General features: G+C 33.6%; 2 protein-coding genes across 8 annotated transcripts in view; both read right to left on the bottom strand.

Annotated features, from left to right (window-relative positions):
- Positions 1-230: 230 nt before the first annotated feature.
- LOC143080912 (serine/threonine-protein kinase PRP4 homolog) overlaps positions 231-27927 on the bottom strand; it is a 33017-nt gene continuing 5320 nt past the window's right edge. The window contains exons 2-16 of one of the 7 annotated variants that reach the window (XR_012979823.1): positions 19753-20670; positions 18510-18710; positions 17580-17765; positions 8403-8487; positions 7779-7965; positions 6382-6503; positions 6160-6244; positions 5661-5808; positions 5287-5424; positions 4312-4465; positions 3669-3783; positions 3030-3268; positions 1328-2101; positions 535-621; positions 231-266 (exon numbers count right to left, since the gene is read on the bottom strand). Coding sequence is in view for 1 of the 7 variants with exons in the window: in XM_076257069.1 (XP_076113184.1) it covers positions 1898-2101; positions 3030-3268; positions 3669-3783; positions 4312-4465; positions 5287-5424; positions 5661-5808; positions 6160-6244; positions 6382-6503; positions 7779-7965; positions 8403-8487; positions 17580-17765; positions 18510-18710; positions 19753-20670 (2782 nt within the window). In the remaining 6 variants the exon portion in view is untranslated. Of the gene's footprint in view, positions 2102-3029; positions 3269-3668; positions 3784-4311; positions 4466-5286; positions 5425-5660; positions 5809-6159; positions 6245-6381; positions 6504-7778; positions 7966-8402; positions 8488-17579; positions 17766-18509; positions 18711-19752; positions 20671-27927 lie in introns of all 7 variants that reach the window. The other 6 variants (XR_012979824.1, XR_012979820.1, XR_012979822.1 and 3 more) reach the window with 6 other exon arrangements.
- On the bottom strand, positions 8897-12196 carry LOC143080913 (uncharacterized). The gene is made up of 4 exons (XM_076257071.1): positions 10981-12196; positions 10283-10512; positions 9708-9885; positions 8897-9256 (listed from the first exon to the last, which is right to left on the bottom strand). The coding sequence occupies exons 1-4, from the start codon at positions 12119-12121 to the stop codon at positions 9018-9020; spliced, it is 1788 nt and encodes a 595-aa protein (XP_076113186.1). The 5' UTR covers positions 12122-12196; the 3' UTR covers positions 8897-9017.

Below are 27927 nucleotides of genomic sequence, written 5' to 3'. Positions count from 1 at the left end.
AATTGTCCATTGGAATTTGTTTTATATTTTCAAAGCGCTCAGATAATTTGTCTCTCACGAGGAAATGAAACCAGTCATACAATATGCACCAGAAGCAGTGCTTTATTGAACAAACCCCTAAACTGACATGACTAGGTTTAAACAATAGTAATACCCATATAAATATATAAAGGGTTATTACCACAACAGCACAGGTTCATAACCACTCAATTTTACAAGAAAAACTCCTCTTTGATATCAAGTCTGCATTTTATTCCTGGACTTTCCTGCATGAAAAAAGTACATAGTCAACAAATTTACATAAAATCAATTAAAAGTCTTTATACATAATCACTAACATAGATATACAAAAATTGCTGCTAAATTTTACATAATTGTAGAAATATGTATGCTCTTCTAACACAAGATGAATTTACATATGTTAAATATATTGCAAAGTTGTTGCTATGGCAACTCAATTGAGTGTTATACATGCATTTTGTAAAAAAATACTTTTTTGGTGAAAACAGATAATTAGGAACAATAAATTCACACCTTTTCTACCTCATAAAGCACTTATCTTTAGATAAGACTGTAAAATTGTTAGACCTCAATATGTTGGAAACAGAATTCTTCAACTATCTGAAAAATAAACCCCAATCAAAAATGATTATTTTTAAGGAAATTAATTTTATTTCAAATTCCAAACAATTTAAATTTGTTTGTAAAAATGTGTAAAATGAAATACTAAAATAAATAAAATATTTACACTTGTTTTTTGACATTTTGATTATTTCATGTTTATTTAACAAACAAAAAAATCATTTATTAAACATTTATTAATCATATAATTGTATAATGAAACAAAAATGATGCATATAAAATGGGTTGTCTCTAGTTCAACAATAATTGTGTTTAGCAAATATTGAATTTTTATATGAATTTTGATTCCACAAACTTAAGGAATGTTAAATGAGACTTGGACTGAGTTTAATGGTTTCCAAAATCAAATGTTCAATTAATTTCACTTGAGAATATTTTTTTGAATAAAAACTTTAAAAAATTTTGAAACTGCCTTCTTTATCAGAAGCAAATACAAGTCTTAAATTTAATTAAAGTTTGTGATCCCTTATTAAATTTCCCAAATTTGGAAAGATTTAGTGTTGACTAACATAAATTATACAGATGTTTGGACACACATGGATAAAAGTGTATGAAAATGAGAATTGAATACTGAAATCATACATAAATGAGGTTCACTTACCTATTGAACTCTGAACAAAAATAAGTTTAATATAAACCAATTTTAAAATAAACTGATACCCCTTCCCCATGTTTGTATGGTTACCTTTGCTCAACTCTTGTAACTGATCAGTAAAAAGGTAACAGTCTGTGATTAAACCATATCACAGCGAACTGAAACACAAATTAACATGTTAGTTTCAATCACAAATTACATATTTATACATATCAACTACATGTCCTACAATGTCTGTTTCAAATTCAATATAATATCACTGGTTGCTGTACTAAAATTGAAGTATTTTACTACTATAAACATAGAGATTTTCATGAGATCATAGTATCAATTTTTTTCTATTTTAAAGGTGTAAAAAGAACTTGCAGTTTTCTAATCATATAAAATTTGTAAATTTTTACGGATTACATGAAAATAACTATGCTTAAGAACTGTAAAATAGTTAAGACTGTTTGAAATCTTACTCAATTCTTAATGTAATGTTCAGTGTATATTTTGATGCACGAGTTTGTTTCACATTCAATGTCAAGGTCAATATTCTAACCCTCGTTCCATCGCACTACATCTTACCGTACAACATCTTTTAGACTTACAAATAAACCTCTTTGATGTCAAACATTTATATCCATTAATCCTACTGAATAAGAATAACACTATAATTTATATTTTCTCCTGAATGAACGGATGAGTCAGTGCTTGGTTGATACTGATTCGTTTACTTGGATCCAACATGAGAACTTTGTCAAGTAAGTCTTTTAATTGCATCACTTTCTTCAATTGGTCCTCGGGAAGTCGCTGGAAGCCAACCATTTCGGACAATAATGGTTTGGAAATGTTTATTTGTGTCATACCTGTCACCTTCTCCTACAAAGAAAAAGATTGACGACCTGGAGACAGCTGTTTATATAGTTTATTTGAACAATTTTCAGTTTCAACTTTAGCTGACCCAACTAAAAAAGTTGGTATGCATAAAATTTTCTTTTTCTTTTTATATATACTTATTTCTATACAAAAACAATTAGATTTACAAAAAATTTTAAACTATTCCTGGGATGAAAATATCATCAGAAAACAAAATTAAGCAATTATTTGAAGCAAAATCAAGTTTAAATGATAGCAAATGAGCAAAACTTTAATCAAAACTTATTACAATAAAATTCAATTTCAAGAGGACGTAATAATATTTTCTTTGAAATGAATGATTAAGTCTGAGCTGTTCCAAAAATAAATACACAAAGCCGAGTCTTTTTGGTCTCAATTAGAAATAATCAATCCACATATTGTGAATGCTATAAACATTTTATTAATCAATTATGGTTGATTAAAGTGGAGAATTCTTCCATTTCGGGGTTTTAAGTTCTTTTTTTGCAAAACTTATATAAATTCCATGAAAAACAATGACATTTGAGCTAGAACCACCACTTTTCTACATTGGAATTCCTACAAAACCCTCCTTCCAAATAAAACAGATAAACCTATTGAAATAACTATCAGATTAAAACATTTACATTTAAAGATAAAATCTAGTCATATCATTTACAACTGATAAAAGGTATTTGTATTGTGCAAAGAATTGTCAACTTAATGGTCAATTAATCCATTTTCATGACTAAATACTATAATCAATAGTTTCAACAAAAAAAAAACTAATAAAGACACTCCCGATTTAGAAGGTTGCATAGGAAGGAATTGGAATCATTTTTTTTTTAGATATATATATCAAAATAATTACTGTCTTAGATAAAATCCCTCCAATTCTGACATTACATAACATAACTGATACTCCACTTACCCTTTGCGTAATTTTGTCCACTTCCATGTACATAAAATTGTAGTTGCTGTCAAAATGGTTGTCCTTAAACATACCCTTACGTATCACCTTGTGTGGCATTTTACCCTTCACGTCCATCATAAACTTTAACATTTCATTGTTTGATGTTCCAGGAAACAGGATCTTTCCCGTATACAGTTCAAACAGGGTACATCCAACTGACCACATGTCTATAGCATGGTCGTAACCCATACCCAAAACTGAAATAGAAAAGATGTGTTTAAAAAAAAACTGAACCTGAACTCTAGAGAAATCATTTGATTTACAAATAGGGCTGTTCTGTTCATGTTTATTTACATGTTAGAAATATTCCTAACAAAAACTTCGTATATAACTTGTAGTTGCAGACACACCATAGAGATATATTGACAACAAAATTATGTGTCCATGGGACACTATCTTTCTTGCATGATCATACATCCATTGACAGGGAACCATGAAATCAGGGTCAACATGGTCATTGAATATGTGTTCTAATTTGACACAATCTTATTTTTTTTATGTTTATTGAAGCATAAACACAGGGTCTAAATCGTAATTTAACATTATAATGCATTAATTTTTAAATAGAAGTGATTATTATTACATCTGAATACTTACTAATCTCAGGAGCTCTGTAAAACCTGCTGACTAAGTAAGGAGTGATGTCATTGTCAGACACATGAGATGCTGAACCAAAATCACACAATTTCAACAGTAACTTGGACTCATTTACCTACAAATACAAAGAAAAGACAACTCTTAAGTCAGTCTAATGTATATATATAAAATCCGACTTCCTTTGAATAGTAATAGCTTTTGTCATATTTGGAGTCTATTTCAACTTACTTAATGCGCAGACACCCAGTAATTAAAAATTGATGCAGGAGGCTGTTATATATATTAATTAAACAGCTTTTACAGCAAGTTATGTAGGAAACAATCATTTTTACACCAAAGAATTTTCATTTGTAAGTATTTTCATTTATTATTACACCATGTTTATCAACAGGTTTAAATTAGGCTCAGGATCAAGTTTTGTAATTTTGTACACACTGCATGGTAAATATGTTCCCTACTTGAAAAGAGCAGAAGCTGTAAAGTCAAATTGTTGTTCAGAACTCCTCTTGGTTAATCAATTAAAAGTTCTTACCAAATGGATTTCAAATTCAAATAATCAAAATTTACTTCACATATATCTGTTTTGAAACTCTCATAAAACATGTAACAGATATTCAACCCCCTTAAACTTAAGAAAACTTACCAATATATTATCTGGTTTAATATCAGCATGTAATATACTGGATCTCTTTAGAAGTTTGAGAGCTAGTAACAGTTGCTGTGCATATGATCTGACAGCTTTTATATGTAATCCTATGTCTTTACCATACTTTTTCAATATTTCTCGTAGATTCATACTGGAAAAAAAAATTAACAGTAATTGCAATTAGACTTTAAAGTATTTTTGAACAGGAAGTGACTGTCTGTTAAATCTTAAAATCACTTAAATGGTACAATTCAACGTTTATGTTCAAAGAAATATACAAGAGCAACATGTTGAAAAGTCTCACCTGCTTCACTTTTGATTGAATTTATGTTGATAGTCTGTAACAAGAAGGTTTTATAACAAACATCATTTAAACTTAACATTATCAATGTTCTATGAGATTGAGATCACTTTCAGATGAACCATACTAGAATGACATGTACACATTCAAGCATGTCATAAACAAACAAGAATGTGTCCTCAGTACACGAATGCCCCACTCGCACTTTCATTTTCCATGTTCAGTGGACCGTGAAATTGGGGTAAAAACTCTAATTTGGCATTAAAATTAGAAAGATCATATCATAGGGAACATGTGTACAAAGTTTGAAGTCGATTGGACTTCAACTTCATCAAAAACTACCTTGACCAAAAACTTTAACCTGGAGCAGGACAGACGGACGGACGGACGGACGGACGGACGGACGGACGGACGAACGAACGAACGCACAGACCAGAAAACATAATGCCCCTCTACTATCGTAGGTGGGGCATAAAAATATAATGGACCCATTGCTTATAGTACCTGAGAAACAGATCAAACCACAATATCTTAACATTGACCACAGAACCCAATAAAGGGTATATCTTCAACCATTTCTTAAAATCGTTAATGGCGACATGCATACAGTTCTCAAGTCCTGTTCATTTTTCCATTTCAAAAAATATTTTCTAAGATTAACTAGTATTTACCTCAAAGATTCAAAGACTAAACAGAGATGGTTTTTATGGAAGAAATGTCTGTACAGCCGTAAACAATGGAACTTGTCATCAGGGTCTGAATCATTCAGCTTACGGAGGAACTCTAATTCCTTTAAACCAGTACGGTGCCTGAAATACAGAAATATCATCATTATCACTAAATCATTCAACTTACATAGGAACTCTTATTCCTTTAAACCAGTCCGGGGTCTGTAAAATAGAACAGAAATTTCATATGACAGAAGTCTGTGAATTAAATAATTGAAGTTTCCATTCCACAAAAATGGGATTGTTCAAAATTTATTTACCCTCCACTTCATTTTTTACGCCCCATCTCCAAATTTATTGATATATATAATACTTACATCATTTCGTTGTTTCTAATAATTTTAATTGCTACATCCATTTTGCCCCTTGCCTCATCTCTAGCCCTGACTACACTACTGAACACACCATGTCCTGTATAACCATACACAGAATATCTCTTGTCTAAGTTCTCTCCAACTCTCACTCCTAAAATAAAGAGTATATTTTTTGTTTGAATCCTTCATGCAGATGCAATATATAGAATTAAATCGCTTTCTAATGTTTAGTACAATTTCAACATCCAATAACCTTTTCTTCGAAAAATTTCACATCACAATTAACCAGTAACCCCAATGATATAGAACCACCATTAGAAGGATATAACTGAAAATTGAATCTGAAAATAAGAAGCCTAAAACTAGAATGAGTTACCTTCACTACACCAGAATTTAAAACAGAAGCCTGTTAGTAAAAAGGAGTATGAAAGAAAGAAAAAAACCACTTGAAACTAATCTCCTATTTTTTTATGTTTGATGATAGATGTATAAATGTACTCACTATAGTAGCCCTCAGCATCATCCCAATTATCCAGTAGACTAGGATTCTCATTAACATTAGTAGTAAACTTGGCTACTCCAGGACTCTGTAATATACAAAACAAACATTCTTTATATACACAAAACAAGCATTTCTATATCAATATTTCAATAATAAATTCCTGATAATTGAACTTTTTCACAATTTTTTACTTTAAATTCACTAATGAAAATAACAACTTACGGTATAATTTTCACTGAACATGTCACTTTCTGAAAACATGTCAGCTGGCTTTTCTTTGTCTCCCTCCTTATCTTTGTCCCCCTCCTTCTCTTCCTCTTCTTTCTTTTTCTGTTCTGCCTCTTCTGTAATGTAAAGGGTATATTTTAATAATAATAATTATATCCAAGTAGTTTAATTATTCGTAGTTTTAGACCTAAGCTATTTGATGTGAAACCTTAGCATCTGTATGAGAAATTTAACTACGGTAAGCAAAATTTTCACCACAGTATACAAAGCAGCAAATGTAGTCACAGTGTTACTGAAAAACTTTACAAAATATATGTATCTTACTTATTGCTTGAAAAAGACAAGGCTTGAAGAAGATGAGAAGCTATTATTTTTAAATTTGAATATTAGGCCATGGTTTTTTACTTTGTTGGTTTACGGATCCGCCGACCCGATTTTGGCGATTTTCAGAATAAAAATAAAATTGACTTTTCATGCTTTTTTATTCCCGCCGACCCTAACAAATGCATTATCCCTGAAAAATAATTAAAATATTCTTTTTTAATGAAATGAGAATAATGAAATGAAATGCATTAATCACTAACAAAATTGATAACACTTTCTGTTGTGAAAAAATAAAACTTCCTGTTTACGTTCAAGTCTAAAAATAGACATATCAATTATAACTGACCTTGAAATGTAGTTTGCGCAAATAATTTTGCGGAACGATACCTGTGTTTAAAACCACTTACACAATACGTTCGTTTCCCTTACTTGTCATCAGTCCGTAAGATGCGTCATTTCATAGGAATAGACTTGTCCATATGTGATATCATGTTATAAAAAAATACTGAATATCAACAAATCATTTGGAATTTTCTTGTTTCATAGATAAAAAAATATCGGCCATTTGGATAAAAAAACGGGAATGCATGACAACAGATTAACCCAATATTCTCGTTTTTCCAGTGGACGAGTCTATTACGTTTTCTGACACGTGTGTTGAAGCTCATTTTCTTATGACGTTTTTACATTTTTTTATCAGTTTTCGTGCATGAAGATCATTATTCACCAAGTTTTCTGGAATTGATTAAGAGCTACGCGAATCTGTTTTTCTTGTTTGTGAAATGACGATTTAATTTCGTCTTTGTACAGGCACCTCCCTTTTTATGGGAAATTATTAGATGCGATGTTTATGACAGCTGAGCAATAATCTTTCATCGAACTAAAATTTAAGAAATGATGACAAAATAACATGTTACTTATAAGAAAGGTGAAATGTATATTTATTTTGCATATTTTTCTGTCTTGAAAGATATTTGTTTTTCTTTTTTTTTTTTCCCCGACCGACCGACCCAACTTTTTTATTGAGAAAATCCGTAAACCAACAAATTAAAAAACCGTGGCCTTACCTAATCCAAAGATTTGCCTTTTCTGATGATATGACATTTCAAAGTAATCCTGTGGTTCTTCATCTAGAATCTCTGCTGCTCGTGCTGCCACCTCGTCACTATCAGAGGATGCTCGTGATTCATCTTCACTTTGTGTATCATCATCCTGAGACATTCTACTGTTCTCATTACTAGCAAATGTTAGTTTCTATAAATAGATATTTACAACTTATATATGAAATCAGTTTAGAACTAGATCAAACTAAGTTATCTCACTTGAAAACATTTTGATTGCAAATCATAAGCTCTAAATAAACTTCAGCTTTTTTAGAAATTTAGTTATTTGTTTAAGTTTGGGTGCATTTCAAATTGCAAAGTTTTTGCTCTAATTTACCATAGCTTGGTTTGACCAAGGACTATTCCATTAAAATGAATGTGGGAGGGTAAAAAATGACTTAAAAATTCTCCCAGGACCAACCTACTTGCTTTGATTAATAATGCATACAACTATTGGACAACAACTACAAATGCCCTAAAACCCATGTCCAGAAACATAACTTCCATTTCAGTTTTCACATTAAATGAAGAAGCCCTTAATCAAAGATCATCTTTAGCATGAAAATATTAACAGCCCGAACATTGTACCTGTAACAGTGCTTCTCTTTCTTTCCTTCTTCTTGCTATCATATCTTCTTCATCTTCATCATCATCAGGAATGTCTATATCAAGACTGAAATAAAAATATAAAATTCACTGTGGATGCATTTATTTTGGTGAAAAACAGCAACATACACATGCTATGTTAAGCATACTCCCCTTACCCCCTCCCAATTGTAATTTAAAGTATTACTTAACAGGAAGAAGGTGTCCAAGATATCCAAATAACATTTTTACTGCAAAGCTATTCATAAGGCCACAATTAAAAATATTTCAGTTTGTCCAAACCCGACCCATGATGACTGGGTGTGGGTAGGTAGGTAGGCAAATTCTTTTTTTTTTTTTTTTTTTCAGAATTTGCATGAAGATATTGAAACACTGAGTATATCTTTTTCACCATCATACCTTTGTAGAGACAATCAAAAGCCATGAATTTAAGACCTGTATATACATGTATTAGTCTATTATACTGAATTAAATCATTCAACAATAAACTGAACTTTATTTATAATGTGTAGACTTATGCACATGAACATATATATAAACACTGTCATAGACTAGAATAAAAAATCAACATTTTGTCCATATACTGTCAGAAACAGTTCATTTCTTGATTGGATTTCTCTTCAGTATGGGTTTGTGATTATCAAGACAAGTTTGACACACTGGTAGGACAACTCTGAATTGTTTTTTTAACTCTTTATCCTGCTGTACACCTTCAGTCTTACAATAGCAGCAGAGATCAAGTTTTCCGTTAATACCAGATGAGTAGTATGAAAATTCAATGGGTGATTGGCAATTTAGCTGCAGTTTCACAAAGACCTTTCCTTGAAGAACATGACCTGTATTAATAACAAAAAAAAACATTTAAAAAGTAACACATACAATAAATTTTAAAAACTAAAACATTCTCAAGGAACATTCAACATTTTTCAATGCTAGACTTCAACGAAAGTATAGAAAATATTATAAAAATGCAGTTTTTTTCCTTCTTTTCCAGTTGGACCATTTTAATTTGATGTATATCATTGTTTATGTCTGCATATTTGTCAGACAGATACTAGTATTTCTACAGGCTGATTTAATTCTTGTATATGTGTATACTTGATGTAAATGTAAAGTTGTAAAAGACTTTCTGAAGACATATTAGACTTCCATTTCATTTCTGAGGGAGATAAATACATGACACCACAAAACACCATCTTTAATAAAAATTAATAAAGCACATGTGTTGTTTTTTCCTTCAATGTTCAAAAAATGTTAATCTGCATTTTGTATTTCAGTTCAACATACCGTCAGTTGTAATCACAGCCCCACAGCTGTAATCATGTGAATTAAGCAATAGCTTTAGGCCTCTCATCTCCCTAGGTGTCAGCTTTAATTTAGAATAGATACACCTTGGTTTTGTACAGTCTGTACAATCAACTGTCATTCTAACATTCTGTCCAACCAGAACAGAGTTTTTACAACCCTGCAAATGAAAGACAGAAAATATATTATGAGGTTCATCACTGTGATGTCATATATCTTTGAAAGTGCTTAAATACAATATTTATTTTACTACATACCAGTTTTGCCATCTGTGTGTTCTCATGTGTACCTGTATTAAAGTTATAACTCTGTCAGACGTAACCCTTTATCACATATGGATCCTATTCATAAGGACTTAGGTTTATCAGCAGTATGTGTTCTCATGTGTCTCTGTAAGTCTTATGATTAAAAATGATGGATATAGAAAGTAAAAACAAGACCAATATTCTATTAACAGTATGCAAACTTCAAAAGTCCAGGAAAATATACCAACTGAAGACAGAGACAAAAACAAAAATGTATACATTGAAAGATATATAATATACAAATATTTATACCTGTTGCTCTTCAGCTACAGCTGTTACAGTCTGTTTCTGAGCAGAGGGACGATCTTTCTCCGATGTCTCAGTTCCAATTACATCCTCAAGCTTTTTATAATGTGTACCATTTTCATCACTGTACATTGGATCTGGCACCCAAGGTCTTTCTTTAGTGGGTTTTTCACAGCACATTTCATCATTGCACCTTTTGATCTGGAAACAATACTGTCGTTCAATGCAATGTCTCTCTGAAATTAAAAGGTTTCAATATACATTTATGAAAAATGGAAAAAAAAGTTTTTTTTGTGTCAGAACATTCATGAATATTCATATGAGTGTTATTGATATGAAAAAAGCAATAAAAGCACTGTGCCTTTGCTGTAACTTAATACAACATGTAAAATGTTTTGATTTTGTGTCTAGGTCTTGTTCACCAAATCCCTTCTTTATATCCATTTATTGGGGGCCATTAGTAAAGTAGGATTTTATTTAATGCTACAAACACAAAACAAATCAACCTGTTAACAGTACTAAAATTTGTTTCTGTTTTCCAAGTTTTGTACATGTCCCTGGACTTTAGATTTTGTATAACTTTAGAATTGCGGTCACCTTCAATGATGCTAGTACTTATAATACATTGTGTTCTGATAATTCAAAATACGTTGGAAAGATATGATTCATATGTGTAAGCTCTGACATAAATACATCTAAAATACCTATAAACTGTTTGTATCTCTCTGCCCTTTTCAGGTGTTGCTGTTGGTATTGCCCCATAACTATAATTGGATCAATCTGATTAACCTCTCTTTCAAATTCTATGACTTCTTCATCAGTAGCAGGTGGTATACAACTGAATGATTTTCCTTTTAACTCCACTCGTTTTACACGTTCTTCTAACATTGTTATCATCTCCTGAAGCGATGCAATCCAACCAGTTTTCAAGTCCTTTACAGTTTCAGCTTTCTTCCGGATATCAGCCATACCACCACAACTTCTTAGCACCTGTTCCATGTCACTTGAGCACTCGTTCCTCGACAATGCTGCATTTTGGAAAGCCAGATTTAGAAGTGACATTATACGTTCTGCTGGGTTTGTCCAAGAATGCCCTGGAGCTGTTCTTCCAGCAACAAGCATCTCCAACCCCAATCTTTTAAATAAGATGATAAGAGCCAATTTGACAGCATGGTATGTCACACGGTGATCAGGGCCACCATCTGTAAACATCATAAGCACAGGCTTTTGTTGCCCTTTTAGATTAAGTATATGTTGAAGTTCAACGGCATGCCTGAATGGATTACTTGACTGGAAAACGCTGTCTTTCATGCCAAGGGTTACCTGTCCCCTATAAAAAGACTCATCGTTTGCATCTGGAATATCAACATCAAGGCATACAGAGGGTGTTAATGACCCTTTACTTTGGCAGTCATGGTCAAGACAAGATAACATTGAATTCAAAGGGACAATGGCTTTCTTTCCTCGTACTCCAGACGATAAAGCTAAAGACGGCTCCCCAAAGTCTAATTTGGACTTATCATCAAGACAAACAAATGTTGTTTCATCTCTGTACAGCACTGAGTATTCTCTCATGTATTTGAACATAGCAGCACAGAAGTGATCATCCATATGTGATGCTCTCAGTTGTCTTGTCTGAATGCTCATACGAAGTGGAACTTTACTTTTGTAAAGTTTTGAGACATTATTGTGAGTGTTCTTTGGTACAAATGAGAATAACACAGTAGGTTCACTTGGGATTGGAGCATCATCTGGTAAATTACTTTTCACTTGCTTAATCAGATCTGGTACTGAGATGTAGTGGGCAATATGTTCTACATTATGACGCCGTTCATCGGCAGCCATGATCGACTGAACTTCTTTCTCAAGCTGTTCAAAAAACTGGTTAAAAGTGTCTCCAGGTCGTCCTTTATTCAGATGTCTCATGTCTATAATAAGTTCCGGATCCTCACCTAATATTGCCATTCTAGCCCGCTGGTCTATTTCAGGATTTTGGTCTGCAGATGCATCAAGTGTTAGTTCAGCATATATTGCTCTCATGATGTGGGGCGGAATTCTAGAGCCACCAAGATTTGAAAATTTATGGAGAAAGTCTCTCCTCATCTGACGAGTATGAAATTCAAACAGGTTTTGCCTCAACCCTTGAACTATACGGGTGGACGATGTCAACAGTTCAGCATCAGGAATATTTTCTGGTAGTTTCCAAACGTATGAAATTGCAGTATTTGAACCACCAGGATCATATCTACAGATTGCCACCTCACTAGAAAGACTAAGTTTCTGGAAAAATCGGAATCTATCCATGCTACTATCAAAAGGCTTTGTCAAAAAAAGTTCCTCGTTAAAAAAGATGGGTATAAAGTGTTCTGTCTCATTGATACGATTGTCAAGACCTTGGTATTCAAGTTTGATGTCATTTGTAGTAGCTTGACGTTTGTCCAACCAAATATCTTTTTCAATTTGTCGAGATGGTGCAAATTTATTTTGTCGCTCTTTTTGCTGTTTTGTAGAGTTGTCAAGGAATGTACTGTATGAACTGAAAGTTGTAGCTAGTTTTTCAATATCATCGTGTAGATCCTTCCAATTTACACAAAACTGTTTCGAAGCCAGTTGTAAAAGTGTTTTGGCATGACCATTTAGAACATTAGACTGTAAATTTGGACATTTCTGTTTTTTCCTTTTATAATCATTGAAGCCTTCAAAGTCCAAAAACCTACAAAATAGAATTACAAAACACATTCAAAATTTATTGTACTAATATTAACCAATTGCTTTTGTATAAATTATATCTGAAAACATATTTCGGTATAAAAAAGTGGATGAAACAAAATGAAAAAAGTCTGACATTTAAACTTTACCTGTATTTCATCATGCTTAACAATTGTACAAAGTTTCAAAACAACTCATATTAAAAAGAAGATGTGGTATGATTCCCAATGAGACAACTATTTACAAAAGACCAAAATGACAAAAACATTAACAATTATAGGTCACCGTACAGCCTTCAACAATGAGCAAAGCCCATACTGCATATAGTCAGCTATAAAAGGCCCAGATAAGACAATGTAAAACAATTCAAACGAGAAAACTAACGGCCTTATTTTATGTAAAAAAATGAACGAGAAACAAATATGTAACAGATAAACAAACGACAACCACTGAATTACAGGCTCCTGACTTGGGACAGGCACATACACAAATAATGTGGCGGGGTTAAATATGCCAGGTTAATCCAGTCCAAGGATATCATCTGGAAACCTGGCACCTGGGGATGGACATACCTCACCACTTTAATGTGTGTTTTGGTATAAATATGGTTGTTCCATAAAGAATTCAATTGGACATACAAGTCTCATTAAATTTAGGATAGATTTGATAAAATTCCCTGTAAGTCTCAGTATTAAATTCTTTTTATATAAAAGAATATAATATATTACCCTGGAGGCGGGAGTGTCAGAATTTTTGTCTGGCATAAATATCCAATTTATTAAGTAGCATAAGGGCAAATTTTATTCCTGACAATGAATAAACATATTTCATACCTCTCTGGAATGGCAACTATATCTGGTATGTGTGATGCTTTTTCTTGCAAGCCACCAAAGTGTCCATTCAGATACCACAAAGCATCAGCTAGTATCATGGTGTACCGCTTCACCTCATCATTCAAATATGTTGTTGGAAATTTAGCCTGACATTCTTCAAACATATCACATACTTTATTGTATAAGGCATCTTTGGCTGAAATAAATAATGTCAGAGTAAATTTAATCAAATCAGAATCTAAAGCATTCTTTAACATCTAAAATGTATTAAAAAAAAATATTATACATGTTATATGTCAGACACATGCCACAAATCTTCTCAAAGTTTCATTGAATCCTTTAGCCATATGCTCTGAGCATTTATATCATAATCAGTACATGGAGTTTCACAAAAAACTTAAGTTTCATGCTACTTTTAATGTGATCAAATATATATCTATGTACCATTCAGAATACCCCACCCCCTTGTTCCCTAAATTCAATACACATAGAATTTGATATTATTAGGCTAAGTGTCAGAGAGTCAGAAAATTGTGACAAAAATGTGGAAAGACAATCTACACTCCTTCCATTGTTGAAATGAGGGTTTAGGAATCTTTCGGATAGGTTAACCCCCCCCCCCCCCCCCCTTTTCCATTTTTTTTTAATTTACATCACAGTAAGCATGGTAAGGGTATAAAAAAAAATTGGGCAGCACTTCCCCTAGTAAACACATTTTGTTCTTCATCCCCCCTACCCTACACCCAGGCCGATGGCAGATTATAAAACTCTGAAGGGGAAAACTGACATTTATAACATTGAACATGTCAGCTTGCAGAGTTTACCTTACAATTAACTTGATATTACATATAATATGTACATGATATAGTTCCACATACCTGTAAAGCGGGGATTTTCTTCAGTTATTCGAATTGGGTTTTTAGTGCATGCCAAATGCCTGGCGTTGGACATCAACACATCCAAGTATGATTTTTCTTTGTTGACATTGTTATTTTCCTCTGGCTCTTCGTCCGATTCCAAATTGTACCTGTTCACAGTGAAAGTCGCGAACTTTAGCGTGTTGTCAAATTCCTGGACCACCTCTATCGACTCACTCATATCGGGCTCAAATGTTTGAAGTCCACTTTTGTCTGATACATTTACCATGACTACGTCCGTTTTCCCCATGCCGATCTCATCCGGATCGGCAACCTCGTCAAATACATCATTCCATGTCTTTTTACTGTTGAACCGGTAAAGCCTATTCGACACAATGGGCTTTATTTTTTTGTTTACTTTAAGAATAACAGACGATGACAGTGTAAAAAAACGGTCTGCCATCTTCACATGTTCACTTCTTTACTTTCGTTGAATTAGTAGATAAAAACCGAGAACATCGAATATCGATTTACTGCGTCTCCTACACGCTTTCTTTTAATCTTAAACACTGTCACTTTCAAACGCAAAGATGACTACATTTAGTTTCATACGATGACGGAGCGGACACGAAAAATATCCGGAAAAAAAAAAATTCTTCCAAAAAACGGCAAAAAAAGAATTTGAGTCGGCGGGTTTTTTTCGGGTTGGTCGCGTTTGGGCAAACATACAATCTTTTTATTTTGGCCTAAATATGAAGTCATTATTTAGAGTAGTGCAGGTGCTATGTTGAAGAAAAACTTTACTTCAATTCACAATTCTTAAAAATTAATATAATTCAAACCTGAGAGGTGAATATCACTTACATCTCTCACTTCTTTTTATGCAAGAGTAAATAATTCCTAGATTGTTCTATAAATCACAAATATGTAGAAGTGTGAACAATCTTTTCCTTCGAATACATAAAAACAATACATTTTGAAATTCCAACTTTTAAGAAATTAAAACAAGAGGCTCTCAAGAGCCTGAATCGCTCACCTTAATTCTTTCGGTTAAATCTCTCATCAATGATTATTTTGGCTTTTCAATTTATTCAAATGTTTTTTGGATCGTCCTATTTTCTTCAAAAGCCAAAAAAAATAATCATTTTCTCCTATGTTCTATTTTAGCCATAGGAGCTATGTTTCTTGACATACAAGGAAATAAAATATAAAATTTATACTAGATACTCTGAAACTCATTAAGCCTAAGTTTGGCTGAAATTGATACAGCAGTAAGTCAACATGATGAACAAATTGTGAAAAAAGTCTTTAAAGGGCAATAACTCCTTAAGGGGTCAATTGACAATTTTGGTCAAATTGACTTAATTGAAGATCTTACTTTGCTGAACATTATTGCTGTTTACAGTTTATTTCTATCTATAATTATATTCAAGATAATAAACAAAAACAGCAAAATTTCCTTAAAATTATCAATTCAGGGGCAGCAACCCAACAACGGGTTGTCTGATTCATCTGAAAATTTCAGGGCAGATAGATCTTGACCTGATAAACAATATTACCCAACGTCAGATTTGCAGACCATGTTTGTTGATAGATCATAACTTCAGATAGAATTTACAAACTAGATACCCTAAGGAACATTCAGTTAAAGTTTGGAAGTATTTGGCCCAGTAGTTTCAGAGGAGAAGATTTTTGTAAAAGATTACTAAGATTTACGAAAAATGGTTAAAAATTGACTATAAAGGGCAATAACTCCTAAAGGGGTCAACTGACCATTTCCGTCATGTTGACTTATTTGTAAATCTTACTTTGCTGAACATTATTGCTGTTTACAGTTTATCTCTATCTATAATAATATTCAAGAAAATAACCAAAAACAGCAAAATTTCTTTAAAATTACCAATTCAGGGGCAGTAACCCAACAACAGGTTGTCTGATTCATCTGAAAATTTCAGGGCAGATAGATCTTGACCTGATAAACAATATTATCCAACGTCAGATTTGCTCTAAATGCTTTGGTTTTTGAGTTATAAGCCAAAAACTGCATTTGACCCCTATGTTCTATTTTTAGCAATGGCGACCATGTTTGTTGATAGATCACAACTTCGGATACAATTTACAAACTAGATACCCTAAGGAACATTCAGTTAAAGTTTGGAAGTATTTGGCCCAGTAGTTTCAGAGGAGAAGATTTTTGTAAAAGATTACTAAGATTTACGAAAAATGGTTAAAAATTGACTATAAAGGGCAATAACTCCTTAAGGGGTCAACTGACCATTTCCGTCATGTTGACTTATTTGTAAATCTTACTTTGCTGAACATTATTCCTGTTTACAGTTTATCTCTATCTATAATAATATTCAAGATAATAACCAAAAACAGCAAAATTTCCTTAAAATTACCAATTCAGGGGCAGCAACCCAACAACGGGTTGTCTGATTCATCTGAAAATTTCAGGGCAGATAGATCTTGACCTGATAAACAATATTACCCCATGTCAGATTTGCTCTAAATGCTTTGGTTTTTGAGTTATAAGCCAAAAACTGCATTTGACCCCTATGTTCTATTTTTAGCAATGGCGACCATGTTTGTTGATAGATCAAAACTTCGGATACAATTTATAAATTAGATACCCTAAAGAACATTCAGTTAAAGTTTGAAAGTATTTGGCCCAGTAGTTTCAGAGGAGAAGATTCTTGAAATAGTTTACGACGACAGACGACGACAGACGACGGACGACGGACGACGACGGACGACAGACGACGACGGAAGCCAAGTGATGGCATAAGCTCACTTGTCCCTTCGGGACAGGTGAGCTAAAAAGTGACCAATCATTCAACTCTTATCTGATTTTTACAAATGATGCTTGGAATTAAAAGAAATTTAAAGAAGAAAAAAACTAACTTTTCATCCTCAGAATCATCCTGGTGTGTTGCCATGCCTTCAGATAAGCTGCCTTTAAATTTATCTTCCTTCTTTCTATCCCGTCTTCGTCTGTCTCTTGATCTACTCCTGTGTCGTCTGTCACGTGATCTACTTCTCCTGTCACGACCCCTATCTTGTCCTCTGCCTCTTCCACCATATAAATCCCTGTAAAAGAAATACTCAACATCTCATCATTTCAAATATACTAAATGTATAAATCACAATATTTCATTATTTTAAAACAAGAGGCAATATCAATAATGCTTTAAATGAGATGAATTAAAACCATGAATATAATTTTAGTGAAACATTGGTCTTGGTTTAAAAAGTACATGCAAATGAGCATTTATAGAAAAATGTCAATTCTTTAATCTTAAATCCCTGTCAACTTTTGTTCCATGTGTGTTAGTAAAAGTGAATGCTGAGAAATTTGATATTACTGTTTAGAATTCTTCATTATAGTTCTTGGTTGTGTTATTTGTGTAATAATCCATAAAAAGAATATTTTGCAATATTTAACTGTTTGTGATAAAACAGGAGTCTTGACTAAACTAGTACACATTTTTGTCTAGGGGCCAGCTGAAGCATGCCTTCGTGTGCGGGATTTTTTTGCTGCATTCAAGATCTTTGGTGACCTTTTGCTGTGTTCTGCTCTTTGGTCGGGTTGTTGTCTCTTTGACACATTCCTCATTTCCATTTTCAATTTTATAATCTATGACTGATACATTAATTTTTAATCAAAAGTGTTGACAGAAGATTTGAGTCTACACAATTAATTTGATACAGCTGAACCAGAACCTTCATGCAGCTGATTCCTGTCATTTGAAAAATTAACAGGAAAGAATGTATTTTAGCTATTCAAATTCATGTCAAAACAGTAGCTATAAAAGTGTTTAAAGCAAGTTTTACCTGTAACTTTTAAATGCAGAAACCAAAGGAGATCTTCTTTTCTCTGGAGATCCTCTATTTTCTAAAAGTCTCTCACGACTTCTATCATTTCTTTCTACAGGTCTTCCCCAATCAGGAGATCGTCTCCTTTCATCTAGTCGTCTGTTATCTGTTCGTCGATCAGGCGATCTTCTCCTTTCTGGTGATCTATTCCTGGTGTCTCTGTAAGATAATGGGAAAATATAACTCAACAAGAGTTGCCATTGCAAGTAATGAGGAAGATGAAGAAGTGTGATAGCAAAAAAAGGATAGAAAGAGAAGAACTTTTACAGATACAAAATGTCCCCCTCCCCAAATTGACAGCCATTTTCAAAATTTTAAATAGTGAATACACATATATATGCATGGCTTTCTGTTAATTTCTGTGAAGATTAAAAGCATTTTGATTTTTTTTTTACATTTTTACTGTTTAATTCCATTTTTCAGTATTTCAGTATCCTACAATCTTTTTGCACATCTTCAATGCTTTAGTTTTCTTTACATATCGGTGATTATATGATAATTTTGCACATTCATGTCAGGGCTATGCCAGAAAAAAATGTATGGGGGGGTTGGAAGGCAGTTTTTGTCAGCACCCGCCACCCAGACAATTGTAATTGAGAATTATAGTGCAGTATAGTGTGAAAAGTTGCTCTGATACCCATCACCCATGTATTATTAATACAATGTGCCTTCCAACCCCCCCATACATTTTTTTCTGGAATAGCCCTCATTGAATTAATTTCATATAAATAGGGAACACTTATATATTAACAATACAATCTTCAGAATTGAAGGCCAATAAAATTTGATGATGTACTTTAAAATTTTTGACTTTGAAAGGCTCTTTCCATTTACTGTGAAATGTTTAAAAAAACTCAAAATATTTAATCTGAAGTAACGTACTGCATTCTATGGATTACTGGTTTTTTTAGCACCAATTAGTAGGTACATGTACATGTGTGTTGGCTGTCAAGTTTGGTGTTTAGTTAATACATTGTATCATATTTACACAAGTTGAAGTTTACTGATAAATTCATTTCTTTTTAATGTGCATAATTTGAATTTGTTTTGATTGTGGTCAGATGTTAAATTTAAAAAGTATTTTTTCATAAATCTGGAATCCAGTCAAATGGTAATTCTTATAGAGACAATTAATATTCTTCTTAGACTACAGGTAGCTAGTCATTCTTATAGCCTGATATTCTCATGAGTAATAACCTACCTAGGTCTTTCCCTACCAGGAGATCTGACCCAATGAGGGTCTCTACTTTTTGACCTGTGTGATTCTCTCATTAGATCTCTACTCTTTGACCTGTGATTGGGTGACCTGCGTGAAGGTGACCTATGTGCGGGTGATCGTCTCCCATCCTTATATCTTGAATCACTTCTATTGTCTTTCTCTCTGGATCTTTTTTTGTCTGGAACTGAATCATTCGTGAGATCAATAACAACTGGAGATTTAGATCTATGTTTTTCACTAGGGTAGGGATCGTTTTGCTTAGATCTATGTTTTTCACTAGAGTAAGGATCGTTTTCCTTAGATCTATGTCTATCTGAACGTGACTGTTTATCACGTTTATCACTTTTATGGTCAGTGTCTTCCTCGTCTTTCTTTTCCTGCTTTACTTTCTCTGCTAAAGCCTGTTCTAATATTTGCCATTCTCTTGTGATCTTCTTTTCTATTTTTGTTTCTTCATGATCCACCTCTCCATCTTCCTCCTCGGATTCAGAGGCAGCATATCCCTGAGCAATCATATCCATTGGGTTCATTTCAGCTTCTTGATTACTGTTACTATCTACACTAAGTACAGCTTTCAAAACCTCTCTAGCTTTTTCTAACTTAGCAATGTCTTCATCAAACTTTCGCTTCTTCTTTTCTACATTATCTTCATCCATTTCTTCCTCTTCTTCTTCTGCCTTTTCCATTTTATGTTTCTTGCGTTTTTTATGTTTGTGTTTATCACTCCCGTGGCGTTCATGTTTATCTGTTTTATGTTTATGTTTGTGTTTATGTTTCTTTTTCTTCTTGTCCTTTTTGTCTTTAGATGTGGAAACAGGAGTTACTTCCCCTTCTTCCTCATCTACCCCTTCTCCTTCATCTACAACTGGTGGTTCTTCACTACCTGAAGTTTCGCCATCACTGAAATAAAATAAAATGTTATCAATCACAATCAAAAATAGTATTTACAGGAGTATTCGAAGACTTGATAGATGTGTCATTATTTAGCAAACATTTTTTCAATAGTCAAAATGGACCTACGGCGAACAGGTATTAGCGTGAACAGGTATATGTACCAGGGTGAACAGACCAAGATGGGACAATATCCCTGATGCGCCTTGAAATGAGGAACTCAAAAAATCTCTGAAGTGATATTTGACACATTTCTATGATAAACAAATGCCTGATCTGAACCATTTGTGTTAATTTAGAAAGTAGAGGAACATACAATAAAAGTGTAAAAACTATGGAGCTATTAAATGTGTGCAAAGTATTAAATTTTCAAAGAATCACAAAAGAATACTCGGGTTTGCTAATTTAGGAAAAAGTAATCTCACTTCGTACCCTGAAAATTTAACCACATATGTGAAAATGTCTCAGCTTCGAAACGAGCCATCATATGGACTGAGCAGCAGAAGAAAACGTTAGTAAGTTAATATTGAGGTAAAATTTGAAACATAAAAATATTTTAAATTTTCTGTCAAACTTGATGCATCTGAAAGTCGAATGTATAGAATGTTGAAAAACATGGATTAGGCCACAATTAAAAATATTTCAGTTTGACCAAACCCGACCCATGATGACTGGGTGTGGGTAGGTAGGTAGGCAAATTCTTTTTTTTTTTTATCAGAATTTGCATCAAAATATTAAAAAATCTTAAAACAGTATATCTTTTTTTTCTGTCAAACCTTTGTAGAGACAACCAAAAGCCATGAATTTAAAAACCTCTATAAATAAATTAGTCTACTATATGATTTGTATCCTGAGATGTTTATAACCCTGACAATTGCTAGCTGTGTGAAAGGGCTGGTGGATTTATGAAGTGATTTTCAACAGTTCCATCAACACGATGTTTGTGTAAAAAAAAATATCAGCTGATTATGTAATGATTAAATTTGTTTGCAGTTTTTAAATCCTATTTCTATTAAAATAGATTAAATGTCCTAAAATATTTATATGCATTATTATCTACCATCCTTAGTTTGTGTATTTTTTATGTTTTGAAAACAAATTTATATTTTACATTATCACACAGGTAAACTAATTTGGCAATAAATACAGTACCCTTCAAGAGTACCAACTCTCCCACACCCTACACCGAGGAAAATGTCGGAGCCACTCCGAAAAACTCCGATATTCCTCCCAAAATGTTGGGAGGAATTTGGGAGTAATCTCTCCCAAAATCAGGTAAATGTTTATTGTGATAACGAGCTCACTCTCTACACCGAGGAATTAATTGCCCTTATCCTACTTTGATCTATACCGGCACAAGACTGAATGGGTAATTGGATTACCTGACAGGTAAAGGTTGAAGTAATAAAGAATTATATTTCCGGTCTACTGTACCAGTTTAAGTGTCAAACATCTGTATAATTTTAAATGTCTTTAATACTAATTAAATTTCATTTGTGGTAATAAAAACTAAAGTCAAAATATTTTCGTATTTTTTGTTAGCCCATCTAAAAATATCTTAACCTTAATGTACTTGCTTTAAAAAAAAAAAACGATTATAAAATATAGCGGAATATGTGAAAAACAAAATATTCTACTTCAAAGTTAAAGTCTTTATTTAAAAATTATAAGTCTAAAAGTTTTATATATGCAAGTAAAAAGGAAAATTTATTCACCATTCATTAGACAAAATAATTGCCCCGTAATAATTGTGTAAATCTACGGCATTTTCTTTTTACGATTATCTAATTGCTGGAATGAATAAAAGATTTAAAAGCAAAATGTTGTTGTTAATTCTTTCAATTGTATTCAAGTTTTATAAAAAATGAAAACTACTTAATTTTGACCTCGATGTCTTCACCAGTAAATTAATATTTTATTAACGAAATGAGCATACTTGTGTAAAAATAACCGGAAACTTTCTCTAAAATAATTTGAGCAGTTAAATAAAATTACGTGTTTGAAAGTTTTGTATATTCAAGTAAAAAGGAAAATATTATTCACCATTCGTTATGCTTAACAATTACGGCATTTTCGTTTTACGATTTGTTGGCAGTACAGCAGAATAATAATACATTTCCGTTACAACAGGAATACTTCCAGCTGCATTAATTCAACTTTGTTTAATATTAACTTTCGCACAATGAATGTAAATTTGTGTATTTTCAACAAAAGATTTTAAAAACAATTATTTGCCGTGCGAAAACAATTCCACGATACACATCTCAGTTATCAACAGTTTGGGTTGAACTTGAACTTGACTTACTTAACAATGTTAAATGCTAAAAATAGTTAACATCAATGTTATCCACAGCACAAGTTTTTTAAAGGGCGGGAAAAAATATCGCGTACTAGTAAACTCACAGGGTTTCCCCTGGGTCAATTATTTTTTTCGCCACCTCTTTCGCCAAAACAATATATTTTTCGCCACTTTATTATTTTTTTCGCCAAGTAACATAAATATATTTTTCCTGTTGTGCCCTTTTGTACTAAGAAGTAATTTTTACAACAAAACAAAAGCTTTTATCTCATGAAATTGATCCCTCATTTCATGTGTAGTCATTAAATTGAAGGGTTACTCTCATTCGAGGGGTTGTTCCCAGCCTTTTGGATAGATTTTTTCATAACAACAGTTTTCTTTTCTTGACAATCGTAAATGAAAAAGTTGAGACGTACAACTATGCTTGAAACATGTGCATGTGTCACTCAAACGACTTTATTAAAGTCAAAGGATAAAATAATTAAAGTTTTAAATCGGAGATTTTTCTTGCTTTTGAACAATTTTCGTCACAACAATAGTCCGGCCGATTGGTGAAAAAATTGCTCAAATAATGAGGAAAGCACCAATTTTTGCATGATGGTACATTTTTGTGTACTGAGCAATATTAGCTATGGACCCATCCTCAAAATTCAATATGGCGGCCTATTTCAAGATGGCTGCCTTACGTTCTAAAATATTTTTCAGTATTGCACAAACCACAGTGGATTTGGTGCTGGGTGCACAAAAATCAACATATTTGAATGACTTGGTGTACTTAGCAAGATTTTGTTTTGTTCTACAAAATGGCGGCTATTTTCAAAATGGCCACCTTGAAAAATAAGCAAATATTCATTATTGAGAATTGACCTGAATATAAGCATTTTATTGATGTATAGTGTCATTTGATATCTGTCCCAATTCTGTCCTTTCTGATTTTGCCTTGCTTGTCATTTCATACACAAAGTAGTAGCTTTCATAAAAAGCTGCAGTAGTAGCTTTCATTAAAAGCTGCACTATTTGTTGTCTTGGGTCACACATAAAAGCTGTAATTAAAAAGCTGCCTTAAGATATTATTCAGTGCCTATCTTATCTCTTGGTCGCAATACTTTGCAATTTGAGACATTAAACTGAATTGAATCAGTTAAACACATATCAGTGAAATGGCAGGAATTGAGGACAACAAGGACAAGAACATTGAAATGGCAGAAACTAAATCCCTTGGTGATATTGAGAAACCCACAGCTGAAGACGCTTTAACAGAGGACAGCTCAGAAATGACTATTAAACAATTGTACCTAGAATATTTAGACAGATAGAAAATCAAATGCTAAAAGAACAGTTGATATTTACCGCAATATAAAACAGAGCGAAGCGCGAATATATAAAATATGTGTTGGTCTCATTACGTTTCAAGCTGAACAGAAAGTGGCAATGAATATCAATAACAAACAGGTGAAAGCAATATCTCAGCAACTTCAGCAGTCAGAAGACAGGATAAACCACAAGGCTAGTAATAATTGCTTGGCGGAATTGATGGTCAGACCAATAAGATATTCAATGTTGTGGTGAGACGAATGGACAAGCTGACAACAACTGAGGAAGGAGACACAGTTCTATTTCAAAGTGCATTTGAACAGCATGGTACCTTCCAACAACTGGCATCTGTTGTGAATGAATCAGTGGACAATCGAAATAAAGAAGTTAATATTTACTGCAATGGACACATCATCTAAGCCAAAATTTGACCTTAGCCAGTACAACGCAAGTTTATCAAAAGTACAAAACAAATCCATGCAGTGGGTCTTTCCACAATTGTAGTTCGCATGAACCATAAACCGTGCCAACTCTGTTGAAGGTGTCTTCGCCTTAAGTGAAAAGTCCTATGCCAGTGCCCTTGGCCCTGCATGAGACAGTTCAAATTATTCAACAACAATCTCCACTTAAGAACATACTATAAACCTCTAGTACTAATCAAGGATACCAGCAAAAGGCTTATGTGTCTTCTTACGCACACTAACCATCTACTATGAGTCAATAATATTTGGTTTAGATCAGCACACCATTACAGAAACAATTAGCTGCAAATGAATTCTATCAAGTTTCTCCAATGTTGAATGCAGTGCCTACTTACGGTATCATCCCAGTCGAGTCAATGGCAAATCCCACATTTATCACTCCAATTATGACAACCTCGTCCGCTTCTGGAGCTCTAATATGCTTCCCATAACATCAAGTTGGCTCCATTGACCGATCCAGGAAAGGGCAGAGGAAAGAAAAAGAGTGTGACAACACCTCTTCTTCAGACTTTTCACTGGAGAGAGAATATACCATGTGGCAAGAACATCTTTGAGCAAGGGACCGGAGCCGAACCCCACAGCTGCCACAAATTTAAAAACTCAATTGAAGAGGATCCATCTCTTGGGAGGCGCCCATTTACCAATTTGAACGAACTGCCGGTAGATGACAATGGGAAATCAGGAAAAATGTGTGTAGGCCCCAGATTGCCAGGCCGATGTTGGCTTTGAGTACGCTCGCATGGTAAACACAGATGATGATTCCAAGGCCTTAAAAAGCATTCATTTGGAGCAGCGCTTCAGCAAGGAAGACGATCAAACCAGATTGCAACCAAAACATTCCGTCGAGGATGTAAAGACAAAGAATCTTTAAGGCATGTAATAGAGAGGAACCTAGAAACATTCAACAAGGCGTTAAAACACGTGAAAACCTCAAAAGCAAACCAGATGGCGATATATGGATAAAAAAGTGCCAATTATGACCATCGACCACCGTTAAAGAAAATATGAGCAGTCCTTTGGATTATGAGTTGCATAACCTCACACTGGATTGGCCGATCAATATAATCTCGGTTCTTCTGATAAAAAAATCATGGAAGATCACCAGTTCAATGGAAGATCACCTGATCAATATAAACGTGGAAGATCTATTGAGCAATACAATCGCGGTAAATCGGCAGATAGAAGTACATCCAAGCTTAATGCCTATCGATCAGTAACACCCCCACTAAGCTAGAGATCATATAGTCCCTAAAGACAACGGTTAGCATCTCCACGGACAAACTCCAGAAATCCCGAATATTTTAGACAACGGTCACCTTCACCAGGATACGGAGCAAATCAAAGTTTAACCTCAACAATGGAGCAAAGGGTCGGGTCAGTAGGACAACTCAGATTCCAAAGTCTATTGGCAATGAAACATCATCTTATCACACAATCGAACAGAGGCCCAGTGCCTCGTCCAATATTGTCATCAGACGAACCATTTGAAATAGCTTAGTAGTACGAGGTACTACACATGCCCAGAATGTGAGCATGATTGTGGACACTGCTGCAATGATAACATTAGTAAATGAGAAATTAATTCCGGTAGAAAATTGAGATTTGGAGAACGTAACGCTATGTGGTGAGGTTAACAGCTTGTTATTGAGAAGATTATAAGGAACGACTCTCGACATTAATAGAGTAAACATACAATGGGATGTGTGCAAAGAGCCATTAACAGACGATGTTATACTTAGGCTAGTTATTTTGGACACACTGATCGCAGTGATAAACCTGAGTAGTCCCACAATTACCATTAACAATAAAGAGATAAATGCGTCATTTGTCAATAGTGGAAACGAGATTTTAACTCAGCTAGTTTGCATAAAACGAACCATCACAGTTCCACCAAATTCAAACATGACTGTTACCATTAAGACTAATAAAAGTGCTGACCAGGAGTGCATTTTAGGACCATGCTCGCTGAAATGTTGCAAATTGGTTACGTACGTAGTTGGAAAAGGAAATAGTTGCCCCTTAACCATTTTAAATGATGGCAATCGTCTAATCCGCCTGAAGAAAGGTACACCTATTGATTACATAGAATAATTTGACGATGTAGTGGGTACGGCAGATGCAAACGCGATAAGTGACGTAAGACGTGGCATTGAAGAGACACGAGACAAGGTGCCCTCGGCACTGCCTCAAAGTTCAGATGAGTTTATCCGACCTATATTAACGTCAATCGACTCGTTTCAACCTATTTCATTCCAACCATTAAAACTGAAAGCGTTTAAAGAACAATTACAATAACATGTTACATTATGATATTGATTAACATTTTGAATTTCACTATTTGTTTTTGTATATGCAGCTATATTTGCAACTTATGTGTTATAGAAATACCCAAATTATTTGTTTTATACTTTTGAATTAATTGATAACAAATTCAAGAACATGAAGTCCATTTTTTAAGAATCATTACTTTAATTTCCGAAATTATAAAAAATACTTTTAGGACAATCTTGAATTTTAAACCGTTTTTCCGCCATCTTGAAAATGGCAGCCATATTGGATTTTTCAGAGTGGGTCCATAGCTGAAATCAAAGGATATATAACCAAGAACTACTATGCAAAGTTTCATGCTTTCCTCATCAAGTGAGCAATTCTGCTCTATATCTGCACCAATCGGCCGGACTACAACAGCTTTCTTTACAAAACTATCTTTAAAGGGAGAGATGTCAAAAGTTTGCTTCAAACACGTGCGTCGCAAAGATGTAAATAAATTCTGTATGTGACATTTATAGCGGAAGCCATTTGACCATATCATTTTGTGAAACAATTCAATCAACACCTTTATTAATTAGTCCTTTGTTGTCGATAGCTATAAAATGCAATCAGCTGATTATTGATTTTCTGTCTAAACCTTAATGAGGTCAAGGTGAAATCCGAGTGTTGTCTGATCGGGTAAAGTGCGAGAAACTCGAAAAAAAGTAAATAAACAAGATGGAGGAAAATAAATCGGTTTACATATTTCTTTCGCCAAATTCTTTCGCAAATGACGAATTTTTATCGCCACAATTATTATTTTTTCGCAAATTGCGAAAATGGCGACCGCCAGCGGAAACCCTGAACTCAGGTGACCTTTCTGGCCGACCGTGGGAAAGTCCATTCAAGGTTTCTAAAGTT

This window comes from Mytilus galloprovincialis, chromosome 6 (assembly GCF_965363235.1).
Source record: "Mytilus galloprovincialis chromosome 6, xbMytGall1.hap1.1, whole genome shotgun sequence".
In the NCBI taxonomy this organism is placed as follows: Eukaryota; Metazoa; Mollusca; class Bivalvia; order Mytilida; family Mytilidae; genus Mytilus; species Mytilus galloprovincialis.
The sequence above is the reverse complement of the archived record's forward strand: the minus strand, read 5'-3'. Positions and strand labels throughout refer to the sequence as shown.